The sequence below is a fragment of the Lynx canadensis genome, chromosome B1 (genome assembly GCF_007474595.2).
Source record: "Lynx canadensis isolate LIC74 chromosome B1, mLynCan4.pri.v2, whole genome shotgun sequence".
In the NCBI taxonomy this organism is placed as follows: domain Eukaryota; kingdom Metazoa; phylum Chordata; class Mammalia; order Carnivora; family Felidae; genus Lynx; species Lynx canadensis.
Genome location: NC_044306.2, coordinates 111,780,933 through 111,806,015, shown reverse-complemented (window position 1 = coordinate 111,806,015; position 25,083 = coordinate 111,780,933). Strand labels below are relative to the sequence as shown.

Sequence of the window (25,083 nt, the reverse complement as noted above, 5' to 3'; positions counted from 1 at the left end):
GAAACACTACTAAAAGCCAAAGCAAAATTTCAAGAATGAAAATGTTGTCATTAGAGAAAAGCAATAAGGCCCATCAGGAATGTTTTTGGCTTCCCATGGTGACATTTGTTTCTGATTATATATATAATATTAAATACTTTCTTCTGGATTTTTAAAGGCTTTTAAGACAAGAAATAAACCAAATTCATTTTCTTTGTAATTTATGATATCCAAAGGCATATTTTCTAGTTTCTATAGTCCTGATCCCCAAAAACAGGAAGTAAGTTTTTAAGCCTTTTAACTTTCTATTTTAATTCCCTCTCTGGGCCTGAAGACATTTTAATAGAAGATCCCAAATAACTCTTATTCTTCTCCATACATAGGCATATCATTTTCCATTGACAAATAGCCTGATATTTTCTCTATACAATAGTCTATCATTTTCTCAAAGAACAGATAAAAGATATAAAATTTGTTTTTAAATGCTCATCGATTTCCCTTCAACAAAATGGGCAAGGTAGTTTAATAAGCGTTTTCTAACACCACCAAGCAATTAACTCAGTTCTGACACTATCTACCTGAAGATAAGATCACAGAGCTCACACCTTAAGAGCTCAGTGCCACAGGCTGCCCTCCTTTTGATGCCAACTGCAAGTCCAGGTTGTTACCTGCGCTTCTGACCAGCTGGCTCCAAATTGGAGGTTTCCATGACCCCATCCTCGCTTCAGTTAACTTGCTGGAACACTTCACAGAACACAGAGGAACTTTTACTAGCTTATTATAAAGGATAATGTAAAGGGTAATATAAAGGATACAGATGGACAGCCAGATGTAGAGGTACATAGGGCAAGATATATCAGAAAGGGCACTGAGCTTCCATGTTCTCTGTGCGAACCACTCACCTTGCAAATTGAAATCTTTACAAGCTCACAAGCTCTCGGAACCTCTGTCCTTTTGGGCTTCCATGGAGGCTTCTATCTAGACGTGATAGATTAAATCATTGACCATCATTGATTGATTCAACTTCCAACACCTCTCTACCCTCCTCCAGTTCAGGGGGTGGGACTAAAAGTTCTAAGCCTCTAATTACCAGGTCTATTATCCTGGCAACTAGCCCCCCACCCACACTTAACTAGGGGCTTTCCAAAAGTTTTCTCATTAGCATAACAAAAGAACGTTACTGCTCTCCCCACTTAGGAAATTCCAAGGTTTTAGGAGCTTTGTGACCAGATTGGGATGAAAACCAAATACATGGTTGACCCTTGAATGACACAGGTTTGAACTGTGCAGGTCTACTTATCTGTGGATTCTTTATGGTATCAGGTATTTTCTCTTCCCTATGATTTTCTTAGTAACATATTCTTTTCTCTAGTGTACTTTATTGTAAGGATACAGCATATAATATGTATAATGTACAAAATATACTAATCAACTATTTGTGTTGGCTTCCAGTCAACACGAGGCTATTAGTAATTAAGTTTTGGAGGAGTCAAAAGTTATACATGAATTTTTGTGCAGGTCAGTGTCCCTAACCCCTGCGTCCTTCCAGGGTCAACTGTATATTTATTATAAATCACAATATCACAGGTAGTAAGGAGAAGATTTATAAATTAGTTGTACCCCCCTTACCATCCACTAAAAGAGACAGACATATTCTTGCCCATTTCTAGAAATATACACAAAGGCAGATACACTACCAAATGCTCCCAAGACTCCAACAACCAACAGAGAAACGCTTAACAGAGACAAAGACGCCGACCTTCAGAGAGATACAAGACGGGAGCCAAAAGGAACAAAAGAGACAGAGAAGTGTGTATTACTTGCACAGGATGCACCGCTACTCAGGACAGGCATGCAGCAGCACAGCCAGGCACAGCCCCAGGGCCAGGCAAGAACAGAGGTACCCCACTGGAGCGTGACTGTGTGTCACACACACACCCCAACGCACACGTGCTCTCTCCTTCACAGTCTCTTACGTACACACACTTTCTCTCTCACACACTCCTTTCCTAACACTTTCACACACACATACACACCCTGTCACACACATACAATCTCTTCCAATTTCTCTGTTATGTAGTACATAATCACTCTCACACCCTCTAACAGTCTCACACACACAATCTCATACACACACAGACTCTCATCTTACACAATCTCACACACATACATAGTCTGCTAATGTACATAGTCTCTCACACACACACACACACACACACACACACACACACACATACACAGAGTCTTACAAACGCGCGCCAACACGCACACATCCAGTCTTAGGTCGCACACACACGCGCGCGCGCGCGCGCCCGCTGGCTCCGCCCCCCGTCGTGGCCCCTCCCCCGGGTGCGCTCCGCCCCCGGGGCCGGGCCGGGGCGGGGCGAGCCGGTGACAGGAGAGGCCGGGCTGGGCTGGTACTTCTGGCACCCTGGCCGGCTGGGCGCGCTCGGGAGGCTCCTGTCTGTGGCCGCGCGGCCGATCTCAGGGCGGCCCTCGTCTGACGGCCGCTGCCTGGCGTTTCACGCTTGGCCCCTCCGGCTGCCGTCCCGGCGGCGGGAGTTGGCTACGGGATGTGCTCGGCCGGGGAGCTGCTTGGCAGCGGCAGCGGCGGGGAGCGCGACGAGAACGGGGACGCATTGGCGGAGCGGCCGGCGGCGGGGACGGAGAGGGAGCCCGGGGCGAGCCCGCGGCGGCGCGGGCAGCGGCCGCTGGCGGAGCGCGAGCAGGTGAGTGGGGAGGGGCGGCGCGGCCCGGCCGGTTTCCCGAGCCCCACCCGGCGGCGGAGGGAAGTGGGCGGGCGGGCGGCGCTTGTGCTCTGCTCTGCGCGGGGCGCTGGTGGCCGCGGCGTTCGGGAGAGCTTCCCCGAGGAGAGGTTAGACGGCGCGCTCGGGGCCGGACTGCGGGGTCGTGCGCCAGCGGTGTGGCCGGTGCCCTGGGATCGCGTGCCTGCCGGGGTCAGCGCGGCCCTTCCCCAGCTGTCGGGCAGAGGAGGCTCGGGCTGGCGCCCAGGGCTCTGGGGAAGTACCCTCCATAACGGTCACTAATCCCAAAGCCCTACATGTAAACACTTTTTTTTTCAACTTCAAGTCCATACCCCCGTGCTGTGCCGTAGGGGACAGCTGGTCCCTTCCTGCCCTCCATCTTGGCATTTCTGAACACACACCTAGCGCCTCTGAAAGGTGTGGGTGTATTTCTCTAGATGTGCAATCAGTGTCTGACGGCATGTGTAGGAGCGAGTATTACAATAGCTATCTTGACGGGGACTCTCCAAGAGCAGGTTCTTCACATGAACACAGATGAGATCTAAACTTCATGCTAAAAGTGAAAAAGCAAGAAAACTGCTTTCAGTTCGTACCAAAGGGAAAGAAGTACTAAGAGTCCAGCTTTCATAAGGGAAAGGAGAAGTTGGGTAATTTTTGAAACTCTCTGAATTTGTTCTCGTTAAATGAAGTATGATAATAGGCATTACAGCATATCAGATGTCTTCAAGATTAGGCAAGAAATTTAATCAAAGAAGCTGAATTATATGGAGGATAGCTTTTCACCAGCAAAGACAGTAATTAGACCTTCAAAAATAACTGAGATAAGCCAACCTGCGGAATCACGTTAAGGAGCAGGAATTCAGATGATTATTTGCCTTTACTACAGCCTATTTACTGTTGGGACAATCCGTTGATACCTGTCCCCTCTTGTTATTCTTCTCCATCTGTCCTTTTTGTCACATTTCACAAACTCCAGTGTCATCACCAAATGCATTAATAAAGTATAACTTCTAGTATTTCAACATTGCATTTAGAAAACAGAAATACCGGGGCGCCTGGGTGGCTCAGTCAGTTAAGCGTGGGACTTCGGCTCAGGTCACGATCTCACAGTCCGTGAGTTTGAGCCCCGCGTGGGCTCTGTGCTGACAGCTCAGAGGCTGGAGCCTGCTTCAGATTCTGTGTCTCCCTCTCTCTCTGCCCCTCCCCTGCTCACGTTTTGTCTCTCTTTCTCTCAAAAATAAATAAACTTAAAAAAAAAACTTGAGGGAGAGATAAATGATTTCTGTGACTATAAAACATATCCTAAGAAGTTGTTTCATTTACTTTTTCTTTAGGGGATGGTATGTGTTTGCTATTTTCAGGGCACATGGACTCCAAATTACAAACAGAATTTTTTGAAAATTTGGTTTGTAAACTAGTGATTTGGAATTGAAAATGAATTTTTCCACAGAAACAATGATATGAACAGAAACAAAACCAAAACTAATTAGCTGGAAATGAGGCAGAGGCCACCTTCCTGGTGTCTTTTCTGCTTAGCACACTCACTTGGTGTTCCACAGTCCTAGACTTATGGCTGTTGAGGGACAGACAATTGGCAGCATCAGTGGCTGTGGCGGCAGCAGTCACCATGGAGGCGCCTTTCTATCTGGATCAAGGCCGTGGTGGTGTGTGTGCTCTTGAACACAATACCTCCAGAAGGCGCCTGACTTTTGCTCTTTCAGCTCTTTCAGTGAGTTTTTTCAGTCCCTAATTTTTTTCTATGAAATTCCTTCCTGTCTCTATTTTCCTCACAGAGTTTCGCCCTTACTTGATAATTTGATGAAGCAGATTTCTTCCATTAGCTATTCCCCAGGCTAAAGGTTCCTCCACATGCATCCTTTCCTTCACTGATTTTTCTTTCCACTTCTGGTTGAAAGGCTCATGCCCTTCCCTCAGTTGGAAGGCTCTTGTAGCACCTTCAACCATACAAATCCTATCTTTGGCTCATTCTGTGATACCAGCTCAGAATGTTATCTATATCTTGGCATTATTACATGTAATACTGAAATACTGGTATTAATATAGATATTTTCCTAATAACTAAGATATTGTCCCAGCATTTTTTTTTTTTTTTTTTTTTTTTTTTACTATTTGTCCTTAAATGCCGCTTTACCTGAGAGGAAACTAAGTTTCCTCTGTCCTTCTGGCCTGAGTCTCTCCAGGTAGGATGATTGACAAAGGAGGCCTCCACTGGAAATAAAACGAGTCCTTTAGATGAAGCAACTGTGTCAAGCTTGAAGTAGGAGTCAGGCATCTAAGAGATAAGCAAGGGAGAGAGGCAAAATGCCCAAGGGGTTAAAGGGACATGGTGTAACTATCCCACGTGTGTTCATTTTGCGCACGAAAGATGATTCAAGTATGTTAATGACTGGGAACGTCAGGTGGCTTTTTATAAGAGAGTCTCTGATCTGCTGCATAGCTGAAAGGCTAAACATCTCCAGTCCTTTTATTAGATGCTTACAGCGTGAATAGCATCTGCTTTCAGATGTGGCAGTTCACAACCTGAATAACCTAAGATGGCCCTGCTTACCTCCTAGAGCATAGAGATCCCATTATCCTCCAACTGACTTTAGAAACATTATCTTTAGCTCTAAGATCTTTCTTTATGATTGTGAAAGTAATGTACTCTGGGAAATGTAGGAATATAAAAAAAATCTAAGGAAGAAGACAAAAACATTTAACATCCCAGTCCGAGTAACATTTTGTTAAAAAATATCAAACACTAAAAAAAAATATATCTCAAACATTTGGTATTAGTACATTTATCTCTCTCTTTTTCTCTCACATATTACCATACTCGTATATATACACACATATATTTTTTAGCATGTTTTAGTGTAATTGAATTTGCTTTCTTGTTTCAACAATTTAGCATGCTGTGTAATTTTCCCATGTTATCAAAAATTATTTGTAAAAACTATTTTTAGGGCTGTCTAAGAGTCCACTTCTCTACTACTGTGCTTTTAAGTTGTTTTAAACTTTCTTCTATAAAAATGCTGCAATGAAAATCTTTGCTTGTAAATCTTCAACATTCTAACGTGCAATAGATTCCTAGAAATGGAAGAAGTAGGTCAATGAGTCAAACTCTTTGAAGCTTCTTGTAACATTCTAAAAGGTTGCATTCAAGAAAGGTCACACCAATGTACACTTCCAGTATTGGTGTGTGAGAGCACTGATTGGAAACCATCCATGCCTGTAATGAATGGTATAATTTATGGATTAATCTTTGCCAAATCAGTAGGCCAAAATTATCTTATGTTGTAAGATCTTGCTAGAGAGGTTTACTAAACCTTTCATATATTTATTGAGCAGTTTTATTTCTTTTTAATCATGTTCTTTGAACTTTTTTGACACTATTATAAGGTATTAATCTCTTATTTCACATTGATTAAAAATATTTTCTCTGTTTACAATTTACTTTATAATTTTGTTTATGATTTTTTTGATTTTGAAATGCTTTAAATTTTTATTAGCTAAAGGAATTTATTTTGGTAATTTCATACACACCAATCACACATACACACACACACACACACACACACACACACACACATAATATATACATGTCTATATCTGTTTAGAACATTCTTTCTAATCCTACAATCAGTTAAATATCCACCAATATTTTCATGTGTGTATGTGTGTATCAATGATTTTATTTTTCTATTTCTATGTGCTTATTCTGTTTAGAATAACTTTATGTGTTCTGTGAGGTATGGAGCTAATCTGTTTTTTCTCCCAGTCATTGAATATTCCAATTTCTCCCTGGCTTTACAATCCTATATAGTAGTTATAAATACTAAAATCTATATTAAACTTAAATTTTTGTTGGTATTGTGAATGGGATTTTTTTCCCACAAATCATTCTTTTGCTGCTGGTTTCTAGCTACTGGTTATATATATTTAGTTTTTAATTAGCTACTTTCCTAAATTATTAATTCTAATGCTAATAAATACTAGTATCTCTTAGACTTCATTCTTTTGCATCTTCTAGGTATATAATCATCCAGTCTATAGATAAGGTTGATTTTGCTTCCTTTCAAATAGTAATGTTTCATTTCTATTTCTTGCCTTTGTGATGCCTAGAACTTTCAGATCAATACTGGTTCATAGATATGTAGGTGAATAAATGAATAAATCTTTATAAAAGCACTTAAGTACTTGCCAGAGTTTGTGCTACGGGATTATCTGTTAAAAAAAAAAAAAAAAAAAAAAACAACTTCAGCAGAAAGAAGCCTTATGCTTTCTCTTTGATCTATTAAAACTATGGCCAACAGGACAGATTCTAGACCCAGAATACCTGGGTTTGAATCCTAACTTTGCCACTTACTAACTATAGCTTTGGGCAAGTTAATTATCCTCTCCAGGCTTCAGTTTCTTCATCTGTATAAAAGGAATAATAGTTGTATCAATCTTATAGGATTGTTGGGAGGATTACATGAGTTAATAATGTGTGGAAAGTGCTTAAAGCAGTCCTTAGCACATAATAACCATTTAAATGTTAGCTTTGGGACCTAATTTTCAACTGGAACCCACACTGAAAAGAAATCTAAGAAATGTTGCTTTCAATTTTTCTAGCCTGTGCATTTAGAAAGTCACCCTAGGAGGAAGTTGCTCCTCAGTTTTAATGTGTATTCAGATCATCTCTCGTTGAATTCAGATTGTGATTTCTTTGCTCTGGGTGAGGCCTAAGATTATGCATGTCTAACAAGCACCCAAGTGATACTGATGCTATGTCCACATGCCACACTTTGAGTGGCAAGGGAATAGAGGATAAGCAAGTCGGTCTATAGTATTCGCCATATTTGCCCTTCAACAGAGTAGCAGTAATAGATATATGTAAGAAAGTTATTTAACTATTCCCTAGAAGGGTATATTTGAACTCTTGGTGAGGTGTGAGAAGACAACAGTTGTCCCCCAAACCAGTCATTTGTAATAGGTCCCACAACTAACTAGTACTGGAGAAGACCAGTACCCAGGTCTCCAATTCTCAAGCCAGTGTTTTTTCTTATATGCAAAGAGGCTTCCCACACAGTGGGACAACAGTCTCTGATAAATCTGCTCCTCTCCCTTACACTGTGGAGTTCAAACTAGATATTTTTTCATAGCTACTTCTTTTCACACTTTAAATTATTTCTTTATATGTGTCTTATTTATTTAACAGAGGAATTTGGTCTTAAGCAATTGTGGGAACTGGTTAAGCAGTCTGTAAGTCTTTTGAATCATGTCTGAATATGAGCTTGAAGTCCACTGGGCAGGCAGTAAGGAAGAAAAGATGGATATAAATAATGGGGAGAAGCGGGAGCAGTCTGGACCCATAAGCGTGCACTGAAACTCCAGGAAAACTGGAACCTTGGCTTTCACTGTGTCCAACCTTGCCAATGTGGGTGATCTGTTAGAGCTAGGGCCTTTTCTCAAGTGACTAAACTCACACATCTGGACGAGGAGTTGGAGAAGCTGGAGGAGCATCTGGGGAAAAGGAAAGCAATTATGGACCCCAGTGCAGCTTTGGGGTGAGGCACTCGGTGAGGCAGCAGATCAGCTACAGAGTGGCTGCACCCCCGTGGCCCACCCTAACTTTGTGTTGTGCAAGAATCCCTCAGTCATGAAGATTTAGAGCCAGAGTTCACCACCACGTCTCACTGAATGGTGTGTCCTAGAAAGTGGTTTGGTCAACTGGGTGGGGGTGACGCTGGGGAGAAGGATTGAAGAAACTGAATGATATTCTCCCAAGATAGACAGGGCCACGAGTCAGGAATCACCATCAAGAAAAGCCCCAGATGATGCTGACATCGTTGGTGAAGGGAGCATGCTTTGAGTAGCAAGATCTGTTCTCTTTCACACTTTTAAAAGCAGTTTTCAAGCAAGAACTATAATAAGTGTTTATGAGTTTAGTGAATTCAGCCATAAACTTAACCTAATCTTGTTTCCAAGGACATCCAGTCACTAGAGTAACTCAGGGAATAATTTTGCATATGGTAGGCATCTTTTCATTTTTTATCATTATTCAGAGTGAAACCTCTAAATCAGTAGTTTTTAACTGGAGCAGTTTTGCTTGTAGAGGACATTTGGCAATGTTTGTAGACGTTTTTCACTGTTAAGACTGGAGGGCTACTACTATTTCTAATTGAAATAGTCCAGGGATGCTGCTAAACATCCTATAATGCACAGAACAGCCACTTACAACAAAGCATTATGTGACCCAAACATCAACAGTGCCAAAGGTGAGAAACCCCTCTTAAACTGTATTAGAGTTATAGTAGTTTCAGTTGTCAAGAATAATTACTCTGCTAAGAGATATTCCAAATATTGAAGCCTGCATGCCAAACAGGTGGCCCCTGATTATTTCTCTTATCTCTTCTTCCAACAACTTCTCTTAAACAACTTTCTCCATTTTGCTCTCTCTTTTTCACATCCTTTCTCTGACCCTTTCCTACCACTCATCTCCTTTCTGTCTGTCCATATCGAGTGTCTCATTCGCCCATTGTCTCTTATACATCTCTAGCCATCTCAGCCACTTTCTCTTTTTCTCTGTACATCTTTCTACTACCTCCTCTCCTCTGTAGAAGCTCAGCGTTATGGAACAATGAAAAAGGTTGTGGAGTAGGACATTTCTAACTGTGAATTCTGACTTTACTATTTTACTAGCCTTATCATTCCTTAGTCCCTCAGAGACAATTTCCTCATTGTAACAGATATAATGCCACCCAGTTCTTGAAGTTCTTATGAGGATTTGGTAACATTTTGTTTACAAAATACCTAGCATGTAATAGACCCTCAGTGAATATTAGCTCCCTATTTTATCCCCACCTTTCCTCTCATTTTTCTCTGGTTCCCTTCTTATTCCTCTCACCAAACCACATCATAAAACTATATTTTTAGTATATATAATATTCAGGTTTACATAATAAATATTACTTAGATATTGAATAAAGTATTAAGAGTTACTCATCTAAAAATCAAATAAATTAACTGTTTAATTTCTCTAAAAATAAATAACCCACCAACCTAAATTACATTGCTTTTGGTATAGCTCTTCAGTTGACTTCTTTTTTTTCCTATTGTGACTCATTGGTCCTTCCTGGGAAAAAGAATATCCACCTTCCTCTATTCAAGTTATTCTCAATTTCCTATTCAATAGAAGTGATAAAGCAAGAATAAAGGGAAAAACTAGAAGTTCTATGACATTAACCTTGTCCTGAGAGGCCTAAGTAGAAACTCTTTATCTTTATTCCCACCTTCTTTAAGCCTTAGGACACTATCTTCCTTTTCTGCCTTCTCTGGAATTGCAATCTTATCTTGCTTTAGCAGCCTTCAAAAACCTTAGGAGTCCCTATTGGTCATATTTTAGTTCAGTAAGTATATTGTGTGTGTGACGGGGTGTGTGTGTGTGTGTGTGTGTGTGCGTGTGTGTGTGTTTAAGGGAAATGATAAATAAGACAAGCAAAGAGTAGTTTCATTCCAGCAGCGAAACTGACTTTCTAGTTAACGTGATGCAAAAGACATTTTCCATCTTCTGATCTATTTTTTTTTCCCCATATCCAGCTTTTTTTCTCCATCTAACTTCATGGGCAGCTACACTTTATCTTGGCAAAGGAGGAGGAAATGATTGGCTTTATTTGTTCTTGCTGTTCTCTTACAGCATCAACTATAGCTTATCAGAGTTCTGAACAACAAGAAAACACACTGCAAATGCTTTGAACTTTATAGAAAGTGAAATTATTAAATAAAATTATATTAAAATTGATTAATAAAATTTATAATATATCATATTGTATAATATATGTAAAATAAATAATAAAATTATATACAGTAATAATAAAATTATTAATACTTAATATCTAAACACAGTGTTAAGGAAATTAAATTTCTATTTGTGGATTTTACTATATTCTCTTTGATATAATATTTTCTAACATCTCTGAGATTTTTTTAATTCTCTTTTTCAACTAATCTGAAAAAAATGATTTTTGTTGTTTTATCTTCTTGCTCAAAATTTTACTTGAACATATGCAGACCATCCAAAGAGGCAGGGAACTTACATCTGTTTCCCATGACCAGCAGATTTCATCAGTCTGATTGAGTTCAGAATTCCTGATTCCATGGTGCTCAGAAGTAATAACATGTAACAGAACCTATTGTCACTTCTGCAGTTGAGAATTAAAAAGGAAAATCATTTTTAAGGAAAGATGTTTGATTTTGGCTACTTTCAATAGACAAGCTATTCTATCTTGTGGTAACATCTAGCATACCGCCCTGTACATACAAGGTATTCATTGTCGCTAGGTAGTTCATAACTTAAAAAATATGTAGATTTTAAGAAAAGCACAAAACATAGAAATTTTTACCCTGCAGCTTGAATTAATCATTTTCTTTACTTCATGGCCTAATACTATCTCATGTTCATGCACAGCCCTTTTCTTCTTAATTTTTTTCTTTATGTAACCATTCTCTTCCTCACAATAGGCAACTTTTTTTTAAGTAATTTCTTCCCCCAAGGAGGGGCTCAAATTCACCATCCTGAGATCAAGAGTCACATGCTCTACTGACTTACTGACTGAGCCAGCCTTAAGCAACTTTTTAAATATGTTTGATAGCTTTGGCTGAAATTGTGTGTTATCTTTTTGAATACTTGATGGTTTCATTTGGGTATGTTTGCAACTATGATTTAACATATTGGACCCTAACTCTTGACTATAGAGAACAAACTGATGGTTACCAGAGGTGGGTGGCGGATGGGTGACATAGGTGATCGGGATTAAAGAGTACACTTATCACGATAAGCACTGAGTAATGTACGGATGTGTTAAATCACTATATTGTACTCCAGAAATTAATATAACACTGAGTGTTAACTATACTGGAACTAAAATTTAAAAACTTAATAAAGTAAGTAATAAAATAAAATATTGGATTCCGTTTGTTAAAATGAAAATGAATACAAATTTTAGTACTTTTCAGTTTATAATAATTTAATAGACTAATTCAAGAACTACCTGATAGTAAACCTGAAACTAATATGTGTGTCAATTATACTTCAATAATAATTTTAAAAAACAATTTATAGTAATGTACATTAAAAAGGGTGGATTGAACTGTATGTAAATTATACCTTAATAAATCAAACCAACTTAAAATAAAACAAAGAAGATCTAGCTGATATTCTCATTGATTTTTATCTCCTCAAAAAGTTTTTTTTTCCTTTATTGGTTCTATATAATTTAGTAGGAGATAAGTGTAAATAAATGCTATAACTTTGCAGTTAGTTAGAAATGGTAAATAAGTTATAAATCTAATAATAAACATGTTATAAATTATAATATATAATGCTGCAGTTAGGTGAAGTTTTATATGGTTAGTAAATGCTTGTATTTAATGTAATTTTGTGTACATTTTGTAGGAAATAAAAACTGCAATTATATGTAATGTCCAAGGAGCAGGAAAATGTATTGTCTCATTAGAAATAAAATAAATGCAATTTAAAACTATTAGGAATTATTTTTCACTAACCAAGGTGTTAAAGATTAAAAAGGTAAATGGTGTGGGTTTAAAGAAATGACATATGACCTAAGAATAAAAGTATAAATTGATTCAGTCTTTCTGGAGGGAAATCTTGTATCAAACCTCACTAGTACATACTATTATTGCCCCCACTTTAACTATGTAAAAACCTTAGCACAGGGAGGTTAAGTAACATATTCAAAGTATCACAGCTAGTAAGTTGCAGACTTGAGATTCAAACCCATGTTTAAAGCCTGAGTTCTTAACCACCAAGCTAGTGTTGGACCATGAAATCAATTCAGTGGATTGTGAACAGGATAAGATAGATTTTAAAAAGTGTTAGAATCTATCACACATGCTATGCATGTCCTTTTGTAGAACTTTATATGTACTGGGTCAAGGTATAAAATACATTTCTAACATGGATCACAAGTCAAGATCAAGATCATAGCCACCTTAATTCTGTCTCATGGCCTTTGCCTGGACTCTTTGCCCCAAATCTTCCTTTGACAGATCTTATGTCATCAACTTGTTACCTCTCCAAGATCCCAGCTCTGCTTGCCGTGTACAAAGAACCTCTGACCCAACCCAACTTCCTGTATTCCACTATTCTGTTGTATGTTCCTTATAGCTCTTCTCACTATTTGAAATTGTGTTAATAATTTGTCTGTTAAAGTGTTTATTCTCTGCTGCTTTCCACTCCCCGCCCCCATTGGCTCACAGAAAAACATGAGAGCAGAGATCACATTATATGGCAAATGCTTCAATTATTTGGCATCCCTAAGGTATAGTATAGAGTCTATAAAAACTTCTACCGAAAACAACGCTGCTGGTAAAAACTCAATTGATGTCTTTGCTGAAGTAATGTGGCTTCCTAGGGGCAATTATGACAAGACTTCGTTTCGAAAGAGAGAGGACTTTATGTATAACAGAAACATACTCTATTGTCAGAATCAACAGAAAAGAAACTAGTAGTGTTAATCGTGCATTGAACTAAGAATCCTGGTAAAATACTTGTAAGAATTTAGGCAAAGATCATGTTCCTTAATATGCTGTATTTTAAGACCACCACACTATCAAGAATGTGAAAGGCTAATGAACACAGGAAATTAGAATACTAACTGGCATTAACTTATGTAATTAGTCTAAATTTGCAAATTTATTTTTAATTTTTCTTGAGCTCAACATATAAAAGATAAAAGATAATACCCAGAACTAACATAAATTAAAATTCAGATCAGTCATTTCAATAATGGCATTGTTAAAGGATAATTTTCAAAAAAAAAAAAAGGTAAAATATAGTGGCCATTAAATATAAAGTGATCACGTTAAGGACTTTACTTAACTCATCATTAATGAGGGACCCAAGCAAATGTTTCACCTGTTTGATTCACAGGTGAAATCAAAGAATTGAAAATGTTTATGGGGAAAAGATATGTTGAAATAAACTTACAAATGGACATGAAACTGCCTTTTTCCCGTAGGCAGGGGAGGGAAGACAATTAAAACTCCACAGGAACAGAATTAATTTGTGTATCTATAGATAAGAATTATTTTTAATTGCTTTTGATTATCAGTAATTTATAGATATAAAATAGCTCAAAAGCTATGAAGGTTAAACAATAGTCTAAACAATGCATAGTTTCTATAAATTTTTTTGTTTATTCTTAATTTCACTATAGTAATAAAGTAATTTCTAAAATTTGCTTTATGGAGTAGATTAATTTTTGGATAGTGAGAGTATTTGGTCTCTCCTTTTATAATGTCTCGTGCTGGTGGAAAATATTAATTCTAATATTTTTCCATGGTAATGCTGTATATATACATTCAATATACATATGAAAATACCTGATTTATATGTATGTGAAAAGCAAAGATTGATTTATATTTGAAGTTCTTTCTGTTGGGTTATATAGCTAAAATTACCAGATTCTAAGATAACTACTGAAAAAAATTTTAAGTTTATTTATTCTGGGAGAGAGGGAGCACGAATGGGGCAGGGGCAGAGAGAGAAGGAGAGAGAGAATCCCAAGCAGCCTCCGTGCACTGTCAGTGTGGAGCCTAATACAGGGCTTGATCTCTCAAACCAAGAGATCATTACCTGAGCTGAATCAAGAGTCTGCCATTTAACCAACTGAGCCATTCAGGTCCCCCAAGATAACTACTGAAAAATTTTGATGAGAACAAGATTGCTGCTTTCACATTTATGCCTAGTTTTTATTTAGCACACAAATTCCAACTCTTGTTCCTATCATCCTAGCACTTATTGAATGGTTATTGGTTTCAAAGACAACTTTGTCAACTTAAGAGTTTCACAGGAGTGTAGAAGTACATTAAGTTTTAAATTTAAAGAAGGGAAACAACAAAGTAATTTCTTCATAGAGAGTTAACCATTTAGTGTGACCATCCTTGGTATCAATAAAATTACCCAGTATAAAACACTGGAGAATAAATTAAAAAATTAAATACCAAACTTCTTCATTATTCTCCATTATTCAATATGTATACATAGTCTATTTAATAGTAATATAATTAAAAGGATAAATGATTCTGCCATTTCTGGTTAATAATATTTTCCTTTTGGAGTTTAAATGATTCACTATTTGGAAATCTGTCTTCGGACACCCTATACTTGATACTGTTTTAAGACTTCAGTTGCTTTAACAACCTGGCCATATACCGAAGATATTTTCTTTCTTCATTTGTATCATATTAAAAGCAATTACTTTAACAACTGATTATAGTTATTGTATTATAGACAGTTTTCTGTAGTATTTGTTCCTTATTTTTCTGGCTAGCATATACTTTCTCAATAGCTTTTTACTCATTCATTCATTCAAAAAATGTATTGAGCTCCTACTATTTTCTAGGCAATGCTCTAGGCACCCAGGACACAAACAAACGAAACAGCCTCAAATTGCTCTCTTCATTAATCTTGCATTGTAGTAGGAGGTGAGAGAATGAATAAATGAACAAGTACATCACTGGGTTATAAGTGCTATGGAAAAAATAAAAGGGAAGGTGTAGGGAGTGTGGTCATGGAGGAGGGTTATTGTTTTAAATAAGGGGATCATGGAAAGGCTCACTGAGTTGACATTTGAGCAGAGACCTAAAGGAAGTGAGAATTACTTGACTGTGCCCCTTCTTTTGCTTTGACTTTCTTGGAGGTAGAGACAAATTTGAGGTTCGGGTTTAGTAATTGTGGTAACATATATTTCCCCAGTCTAGTTTCTCAGTTCTTTCTCACCCATCCCACCTTCCAGTTCTCTAGTTTTTATTACTATTTCATTTGTTCGTACTGTAAGTAAATTCAAATTCTTTGTGGAAAGAAGAGAGGAAAAGGTAAATTAATTATGGACTTACAAATTTCATCTCTTAAAAAGTAAATTTCCTAAGGTGTATCATATAATCACACCTTGTAATGAATTTATTTAACATATTTGCTTTCTTTTTAATGCCTGGTTCAGTTCTTTTGAACTAAGGTTTGCATCGCAGTTTATTGGAAAGAGCTCAGATTTATAGTCAGAAGTCTCCTGCCTTCAAATCCTGGCTGCTTGTCTGATTCTAGGAAAGTCACTTGACCTCTAGAGTCTAACAACACCCACCTAATGATGTTTTTATGAGGCTCAAAGGCTTGGAATATGTGTGTTTAATAAGCTTATTGAACAAATGGCTAATAAGCAAATAAAGATGGGGCAGGGACTCCATTTAAAAATGGGCAGAGGGGCGCCTGGGTGGCGCAGTCGGTTAAGCGTCCGACTTCAGCCAGGTCACGATCTCGCGGTCCGGGAGTTCGAGCCCCGCGTCAGGCTCTGGGCTGATGGCTCAGAGCCTGGAGCCTGTTTCCGATTCTGTGTCTCCCTCTCTCTCTGCCCCTCCCCCGTTCATGCTCTGTCTCTCTCTGTCCCAAAATAAATAAACGTTGAAAAAAAAAAAAAATTTTAAAAATGGGCAGAGGAGCGCCTGGGTGGCGCAGTCGGTTAAGCGTCCGACTTCAGCCAGATCACGATCTCGCGGTCCGTGAGTTCGAGCCCCGCGTGGGGCTCTGGGCTGATGGCTCGGAGCCTGGAGCCTGTTTCCGATTCTGTGTCTCCCTCTCTCTCTGCCCCTCCCCCGTTCATGCTCTGTCTCTCTCTGTCCCAAAAATAAATAAAAAAAACGTTGAAGAAAAAAAAAATTAAAATAAAAATGGGCAGAAATCAAATTAAAACTACAGGGATTTTTTTTTTCTGAAGAGATTAAAAGTATTTTGCTAATAATTTTCTCTTGGCCAGGATGTGATTTAAAAAGTGAGAGCTGAATCATATAAAACCATGTAAGCATTAATAAAATCATTAGAGTACATGAAATCTTCAACAGGAGAGATGGTAGAATAAGATGAGAAGATGGCCTACACATAAGTCCCTGAGGAGTTCTAACATAAACTCAGAGGGAAATAAGCCAGCAAAAGTAGACCAAACGGGACAAAGGAGGTGAAGACATCTAGAATGACCCGCAGGCTTCTTGCTTGCACTTCTGTGTTGTGCCATTCTCTGAGGTAGGAGACCCTGGAGGAGGGCCAATTTTAGGACAGATGATTATGAGTTTGGTACAGAACATGTTGAGTTTGAGTTTCCTATAAGATATCTACATGGAAATGCTGAATATGCAGTTGAGCACACAAGTCTAGAAATCTGAAGAGTTGTCTGAGCTGAGAAGTAGTGCTCAGAAAAACAAAAAGAAACTATGAATCTGTTATAAAATTGCAAGTCATTTTATTTTTTTTATTTTTATTTTTTTATATATATATGAAATTTATTGACAAATTGGTTTCCATACAACACCCGGTGCTCATCCCAAAAGGTGCCCTCCTCAATACCCATCACCCACCCTCCCCTCCCTCCCACCCCCCATCAACCCTCAGTTTGTTCTCAGTTTTTAACAGTCTCTTATGCTTTGGCTCTCTCCCACTCTAACGTCCTTTTTTTTTTTTTTTTTTCCTTCCCCTCCCCCATGGGTTCCTGTTAAGTTTCTCAGGATCCACATAAGAGTGAAACCATATGGTATCTGTCTTTCTCTGTATGGCTTATTTCACTTAGCATCACACTCTCCAGTTCCATCCACGTTGCTACAAAAGGCCATATTTCATTTTTTCTCATTGCCACGTAGTATTCCATTGTGTATATAAACCACAATTTCTGCAAGTCATTTTAATTAGTAAGGGAGAGGGCAGCAGTTTTTTAATATGATGATTTGAGTACATATCCTTCCTTAAATATTAAATAGCTTAATGGCAGGGAGTACAGATAATTTATTTTGTGTACCCCACAGTACTTACTTTGCTCATGGTATGCATTCAATTCTTATTTATTGAATTAAACTAAATTGACTTAAGGGATTATTTTATAAAGCAGACTGTTCTGTGTGAGTCAAGGATTGTGAATTATTGGAGTTGGAGTTAAGTAATCAAAGATTAGTGGTACTCAGGGAGGATGTGACACACACCAAGAACCAGAGTGTGGTTTCCTGAAAGTAAGCAGCTGTCAGTCTGGCAAATCAGTCAGGTCTGTGCAGGTTTGCCACAAGTAGAGCACAGCACATCTTGCGTGAAATGCAGGTGCAAAATGTGCTGAGAGGAGAGGATCATAACTTTACAACATAACTATGGACTTCACGTCAGTGGGCAGAAAACTTGTAGTCATTTTCACTATATCACCATTCAACTAAAATTAAAACAACTATTATACTTCATTATAAAATAAGGTGGCTTTATGTAGATATACTGTTTTTCAAAGTATTTCTTCCATGAGAAGTGTAATAAGCCCACATACTTGACCTTATTTACAAAACCAGATTCCTACAGATTCTTTAGTGCCATAAATAATGAAGAGCAGTCTTTTTCCTCCACTTCATCTAAATGGTTGATTGATAACTTAATGGGCATTTCATTTCAAAAGAATTGCACCACAGTGGTTAAATCAGAACTGCAAAGAGAAATATCATCCAAGTCACTGATTTGACAAAAAGCACAGTGTATAAAACAAGAAGCTATTATTGTACAAAACAATAAACAACTCCTAAGCATTGTTATATGAGTGGCATTTTCATAGCTTTTTTAAAAATTGTCATATTCATAAATGCTGTTAACTTTTCTGTGAGACAAAATCTCATTATAGACCTTAGTAAGAAATTAATGATAAAGAGTTAACTTTATTTTTTTTATTTTTTTTAATGTTTTTTTTTTTTCAGAGACAAGATCGGGAGTGTTCAGGGTGGTATGGCCATAGACTATTTTTTTTGAGAGAGACAGAGACAGAATGCAAGTGGGTTAGGGGCAGAGAGAGAGGGAGACACAGAATGTGAAACAGGCTCCAGGCTCTGAGCTGTCAGCATACAACCCAACGCGGCGCTCGAACTCACAAGCTGTGAGATCATGACCTGAGCCGAAGTTGGACGCTCAACCGACTGAGCCACCCAAGTGCCCCATAAAGAGTTAACTTTAAGGGCAAATTAATTCTAACAAGGATGGTTTTTATATTTGCATAGTTCTGTTAGATGTCTAGATAAACTACCATGTTTATCTCTTCAAATTTAATACGGAAAAGAAATATAATAGCATAAGAAAGTAGAATTTCCAAATTTTCATAAAGTTATACTTTTATAGCCTAGGTACAAACTTAAAACTTCTATCCTAGATCTGATTTGTTTGTTCTTCTAATGTTCAATACTAGTTAGTTAACATATAGTGTAATATTAGTTTCAGAAGTAGAATTTAGTGATTTATCACTTACATATGACACCCAGTGCTCATCCCAACAAGTGCCCTCCTTAATGCCCGTCACCCATTTAGCCCATCTCCCCACCCACCACCCCTCCATCAACACTCAGTTTTTTCTCCATAGTTAAAGTCTCTTATGGTTTGCCTCCCTCTCTTTTTTTTTCTTTCCCCTATGTTCCTCTGCTGTTTCTTAAATTCCACATATAAGTGAAATCGTATGGTATTTGTCCTTCTCTGACTTATTTCACTTAGCATAATACACTCTAATTCCACCCATGTCATTGCAAATGGCAAGATTTTATTCTTTTAAAATCTGATGTAAAAGAGGTATTCATGAAGTCATAAATATTGATGATTCTTTTAAGAATTGATGATTGCTTTCAAGCAACCAGAACATCAGCCTTCAGTGATAGAACTCGTCCTTTTAACAATCTGTCTTCATCTACTTGGTGCTTTAGATTCTGACTAGTGCCTCTAATTTTGTAACATCTTTGCCTTTCTTGGTTTTGTTTTTAAAGAAAGTGTGACTTGCTTAATACATAAGGGTTACAATTCCAATCAGGATCTCTATTTTATTTCTTTTGTTTTAGGAATAAAAAGGTGTATTATAGTATAAACCCACTTTTGTACTTAGATGTATGGGTGAGAGCATTTGGAATTATGAAAACAGGTTAACCTTAAAAAGAAATAGCAATACCTCTAACCTCTAAGGAAGGAGAAGTTAGATGAGTGGGAAAGATTTGGAACAGTAAATATAAAGAATTAGATTAACAGCAAGAGGAGGCTGAAAGGATTTGAGAGTATGGAAGGAGCACTGGGGGAACACTGAAACGATGTGGTTTTATAACAAGGCATACCACAATTTTTACCATAACACTTAGCCTAGAAGGAACAGGGAAATTAGAGGTTACTGAAAGTCAGGCAGTGGTAGAGAACATGGGATTATGAATTCATAGTTGAAATGGTAGGCTGTGGGTTCTAAACTGCAAGGAGAAAATAAAATCCAAAAGGACTAAATCTGTAACCCAGAAGCTTTTACAATTTATAATTGCTTCTTTCTTAATATTTGTTTTCACGTATTTGTTTATCACCGTATGATACCGTTGTTGGTGTTTTGCAAATGTGAGACTCCTGCCCTTAAAAGAAAGTAGCAACATCTTTAAAAAAAAAAAAAAAAGTCTTTCTTCTGAGAGGCTGAGTGGGATAGTAGAGTGGATTGAGTGAAACAGAATTCCAGTATTTTGAGGTAAAGGGAGGCTTTTCAGTCTCAAATCCCTCTGAAACTGACTCCCACTTATTTCTGTCATTGTTCTTCCTTCATTTTTGTCTCTTCATAATTATATTCATTCAAAAATTATGTTATTTATAAGTGATAATTGGAGTACATTCTACTACGTTAGAAGTTCGTTGTTCATTCTACTAAGATAAGATGATTGCAGGGGGGAATAAAACGTGGTTATTTTCTGTCCCAAACTGAATATAGTTAGAAAAATGAAACCCAAAAAATCTTCCTCTAAAGTATTCTATGTGTTTAGTCTTTATGCCAGTTTATGCTGCTTTTCTTTTATATGGGGTAGGGGCACTGATGGAATTAAGAATTAGAGATTGGTTTGGCATTTATTTAAAAAAAAAAAAAACAACACAAATTTTAAATCCTGGTCAAATAGCAAGTATCACACTTGAAACCAGGTGTTATACTGTAGAGTGAGCCAAAGGTAAACATCACAAAACCATTTTTAAATAATTTAACATTTTTGCTGAATGTAAATGAATCCAGACAAGTGTAACTGTTTGAATTGCTGTTAAAAACTGATATATTAAAACAAATAGAATGCGAATAATTACAAGATTGGTTTTGTATTTATTAAAAAAAGCATATAGTGCAGAGCTTTAGAATACAGGCTTTAGAGCAGAATGCGCAAATGTATGTCTTCACTTTGGTAATATTGATGAAATCACATAATCTTTCTTCCTCAGTTTCCTCTGTTTTGAAGATCAAAGTACTTTAAAATACTGCACAGCACATAAAATTCAGTAAATGTTAAGATTTTTTAAATTAATAAATATGTTGTAAAATTCATTAAAAACTTCACTTGAACATTATTTAGTTGTTGTTTATAGGTCTTTTATTTGTCTACATAAGGCATCCCTACATAGGGCCACCCTTTGAGATGAAGAGGAATAAAAAGCAACAATGAGTCTTTGCAGGTGATTAAATGCTGAAGTAAAGATGTTTTTGATAACCACAGAATCAGTTTATACCACATCAGTGCTATACACAACTATTGTATTATATAACAAGACAAAAGCAATTAAACACACCATGTCATTTTTTTTCAAACTATATTTGAAAGCAGTGTCTTTATAATTGTTTTTGTTGTTGGTTTTGGTTTTATGCCAACTCTGATTTAAATTTTTTTTTACCAAATTGACCTTTTTTGAACTAAATGCCAAACATTTTGCCGCTCTTTTTTTTTTTTTTTTTTTTAATTTACATCCACGTTATTTAGTATATAGTGCAACAATGACTTCAGGAATAGATTCCTTAATGCCCCTTACTCATTTAGATCATCCCCCCTCCCACAATCCCTCCAGCAACCCTCTGTTTGTTCTCCATATTTAAGAGTCTCTTATGTTTTGTTTCCCCCACCCTGTTTTTATATTATTTTTGCTTCCCTTCCCTTGTGTTCCTCTGTTCTGTGTCTTAAAGTCCTCATATGAGTGAAGCCATATGATATATGTCTTTCTCTGACTAATTTTGCTTAGCATAATACCCTCCAGTTCCACCCACGTAGTTGCGAATGGCAAGATTTCATTCTTTTTGATTGCCAAGCAATACTCCATTGTATACATATATACCACATCTTCTTTATCCATTCATCCATTGATGGACATTTGGGCTCTTTCCATACTTTGGCTATCGTGGATAGTGCTGCTATAAACATTAGGGTGCATGTGCCCCTTCAAAACAGCATACCTGTATCCCTTGGATAAATACCTAGTAGTGCAATTACTAGGTCATAGGGTAGTTCTATTTTTAATTTCTTGAGGAATTTCCACACTGTTTTCCAGAGTGGCTGCACCAGCTTGCATTCCCACCAGTAGTGCAGAAAAGATCCTCTTTCTCTGCATCCTCGCCAACATCTGTTGTTGCCTGAGTTGTTAATGTTAGCCATTCTGACAGGTGTGAGGTGGTATCTCATTGTGGTTTTGATTTGTATTTCCCTGATGAGTGATGTTGAGCATTTTTTCATGTGTTGGTTGGCCATCTGGATGTCTTCTTTGGAGAAGTGTCTATTCATGTCTTTTGACCATTTCTTCACTGGATTATTTGTGGTTTTGGGTGTTGAGTTTGATAAGTCCTTTTTAGAGTTTGGGTACTAACCCTTTTTCTGATCTGTCGTTTGGAAGTATCTTCTCCCATTCCGTCAGTTGCCTTTTAGTTTTGCTGAATGTTTCCTTCACTGTGCAGAAAAAAGCTTTTTTATTTTGATGTTTCCCTTGCCTCTGGAGACATGTTGAATAAGAAGTTGCTGTGGGCAAGATCAAAGAGGTTTTTGACTGCTTTCTCCTCGAGGATTTTGAAGCCTTCCTGTCTTACATTGAGGTCTGTCATCCATTTTGACTTTATTTTTGTGTCTGGTGTAACAAAGTGGTCCAGGTTCATTTTTCTGCATGTCGCTGTCCAGTTTTCCCAGCACCACTTGCTGAAGAGACTGTCTTTATTCCATTGGATATTCTTTCCTGCTTTGTCAAAGATTAGTTGGCCATACGTTTGTGGGCCATTTGTGGGTTCTCTATTCTGTTCCATTGATCTTAGAGTCTGTTTTTGTGCCAGTACCATACCGTATTGATGATCACAGCTTTATTGTACAGCTTGAAGTCCGTGATTGTGATGCCTCCTGCTTTGGTTTTCTTTTTCAAGATCGCTTTGGCTACTCGGGGTCTTTTCTGGTTCCATACAAATTTTAGGATTGTTTGTTCTAGCTCTGTGAAGAATGCTGGTGTTATTTTGATAGGGATTGCATTGAATATGTAGATTGCTTCGGGTAGTACTGACATTTTGACAATCTTTGTTCTTCCTACTCAGGAGCATGGAATATTTTTCCATTTTTTTGTGTCTTCTTCAATTTCAACATTTTGCCACTCTTAAACATATCATATTTTGCCTTAAATATACTTGTTTTTATATAAATGTCTACCTCCTTACTAAACTTTTAGCTTCTTAAAGTTAAAGATATAGTCTTATTTATCTAATACATTACAGGCATCAGAAACATGTTTGTTGAATTGGATTGGTTCCATAAATAAAAGTGTTTTTACAAAAAAAAATAATTATAAATGTTATATTGAATATATATGATAACTTAAGTTTTACTCTTATATGTATTTGGTATGTTTTCTTCTTTGCTTATGATTTTCTTTCTGGGTTGCCAGGAATTTAATATGGGGAGTAGGAAGAAGGTGATTATTTTAATGCTCAGAGTATTCTTGATTTACTTTTCACATTTCTACATCTTTTACAAACTTTTCCAGGAGCTTATAAATACTAATAAAAAAAGTATTTTAATTATGCTAAAATTACTTTTAAAAACAGATTTGGGTATGACATTTAATATATTGATAACAACTAAGGGAAAAACAGAACTATTCTGAGATTTGAAAATCTGGTTAATTTTCCTAAGGCTTAATTTAAAAAATGAGTTAAGTCAACTAAAGTACTTGCTAGACTCTGCTGAACAACAAAAACAAAACAAAAAAAAAAATGAAATGAAAGTTGCCTCTTTAATGTTGGGTGTGAAAGGAACTGAGAAAGGGGGAAAAAAGAAACTCATTGTTTTTTTTATTTAAACTTTAAATATAACTAAAAAAAGACTTTTCTTAGTGTTAGTAGAAGAACTATTTGATGAAATAGATCCTCAAAAGTTGAGCTTTTATACTCAGAATTTGACATGACAGGACATATGAAAAATAATAAACACTCTTCAAAGGCTTAAGGTCCCAGGACTGATTAAAAAAAAAATAGCTATCCACCATTCAGGATCATCCAATTCACTGTTACAGGAATTGTACCTCATTTCATCATCAAAAATAATTAATGTCCAGAAACAACCAAGGCAGAACTTCCAAAACAATGAAGTAAGGAACTCAGGGGGCTTTTCTGCCAGCAAAACAACAATTTAACTGGTGAAAATTACTTAAAAATAGCAATCATTCAGTCTTTGGGAGTTGTTCTAAGTGCATACAGCAAACCAAGAAACATTCATTAGGGAAAATCTACTAAATATCAGAACAGTGAGTTTTTGTGGCATTTGAGCCACAACCCAATCCATTACCTCTCTCTCGTTGCCTTCCCCTCACAGTGCTGTGTTACAGAAGCTACAACCCAAGCATGTGTAGCCAAAAAGCCAACAAGAAGATGAAGTTTCCTCTCTCCCTAACTCCTAGCCTAGAGCTGCAGTTTGATCATGAAGGAGTAGGCCTCTGGTGTTTCTCATCCCCATCCACCCACCCCCACCACCTCCATGTTGTAGGAATTCTGTTCCACATGGGCATGGCTGAGAAGACCACTCCCCTTTTCCCCAACCAGCCCCTACTCTAGCAGAGCAAGCTGAGAATACTGCAGCCCAATTGCCCTGCCCTAACTCACCATGGGGTAGAGGTTCCACACAAAGTAGGGCAAGCCAAGACCAGAGCTGCTCCCCACTTCCATGCCAACTTATAGAGCAGGGTTGTAATTGGGAAAAGAGGGTCTGTGTCCCCAATTCTAGTGCATTGGTGCAGGTGTTCTACCCGGGGGTAAAGGCAGATCATAAGGGTAAAGAGCTCCATAGATCTGAGTGAGAGGACTGACTATTTGTAAGAAGTGTAGAATTCATGCATGATGGTGTACAATACAGATCTTGATGAAGAGAAATTAAGAGGAGGCTGGTAGCCCCATAAAGCATCAAAACAACAGAGCAGCCAAAAGTTTTAAAGAAAGAACCAGTGAAAGAGTCAGCCAAGAAGAGCCCTCCTGGCATCATAATCAACTGTGTGATC

The 25,083-nt window shown here is 37.5% G+C and overlaps 1 protein-coding gene across 1 annotated transcript in view; it reads left to right on the top strand.

Annotated features, from left to right (window-relative positions):
* Positions 1-2,408: 2,408 nt before the first annotated feature.
* FAM241A (family with sequence similarity 241 member A) overlaps positions 2,409-25,083 on the top strand; it is a 42,960-nt gene continuing 20,285 nt past the window's right edge. The window contains exon 1 of the mRNA XM_030313248.1: positions 2,409-2,708. Within this exon, the coding sequence (XP_030169108.1) occupies positions 2,553-2,708 (156 nt within the window). The 5' untranslated portion in view covers positions 2,409-2,552. The remainder of the gene's footprint in view (positions 2,709-25,083) is intronic.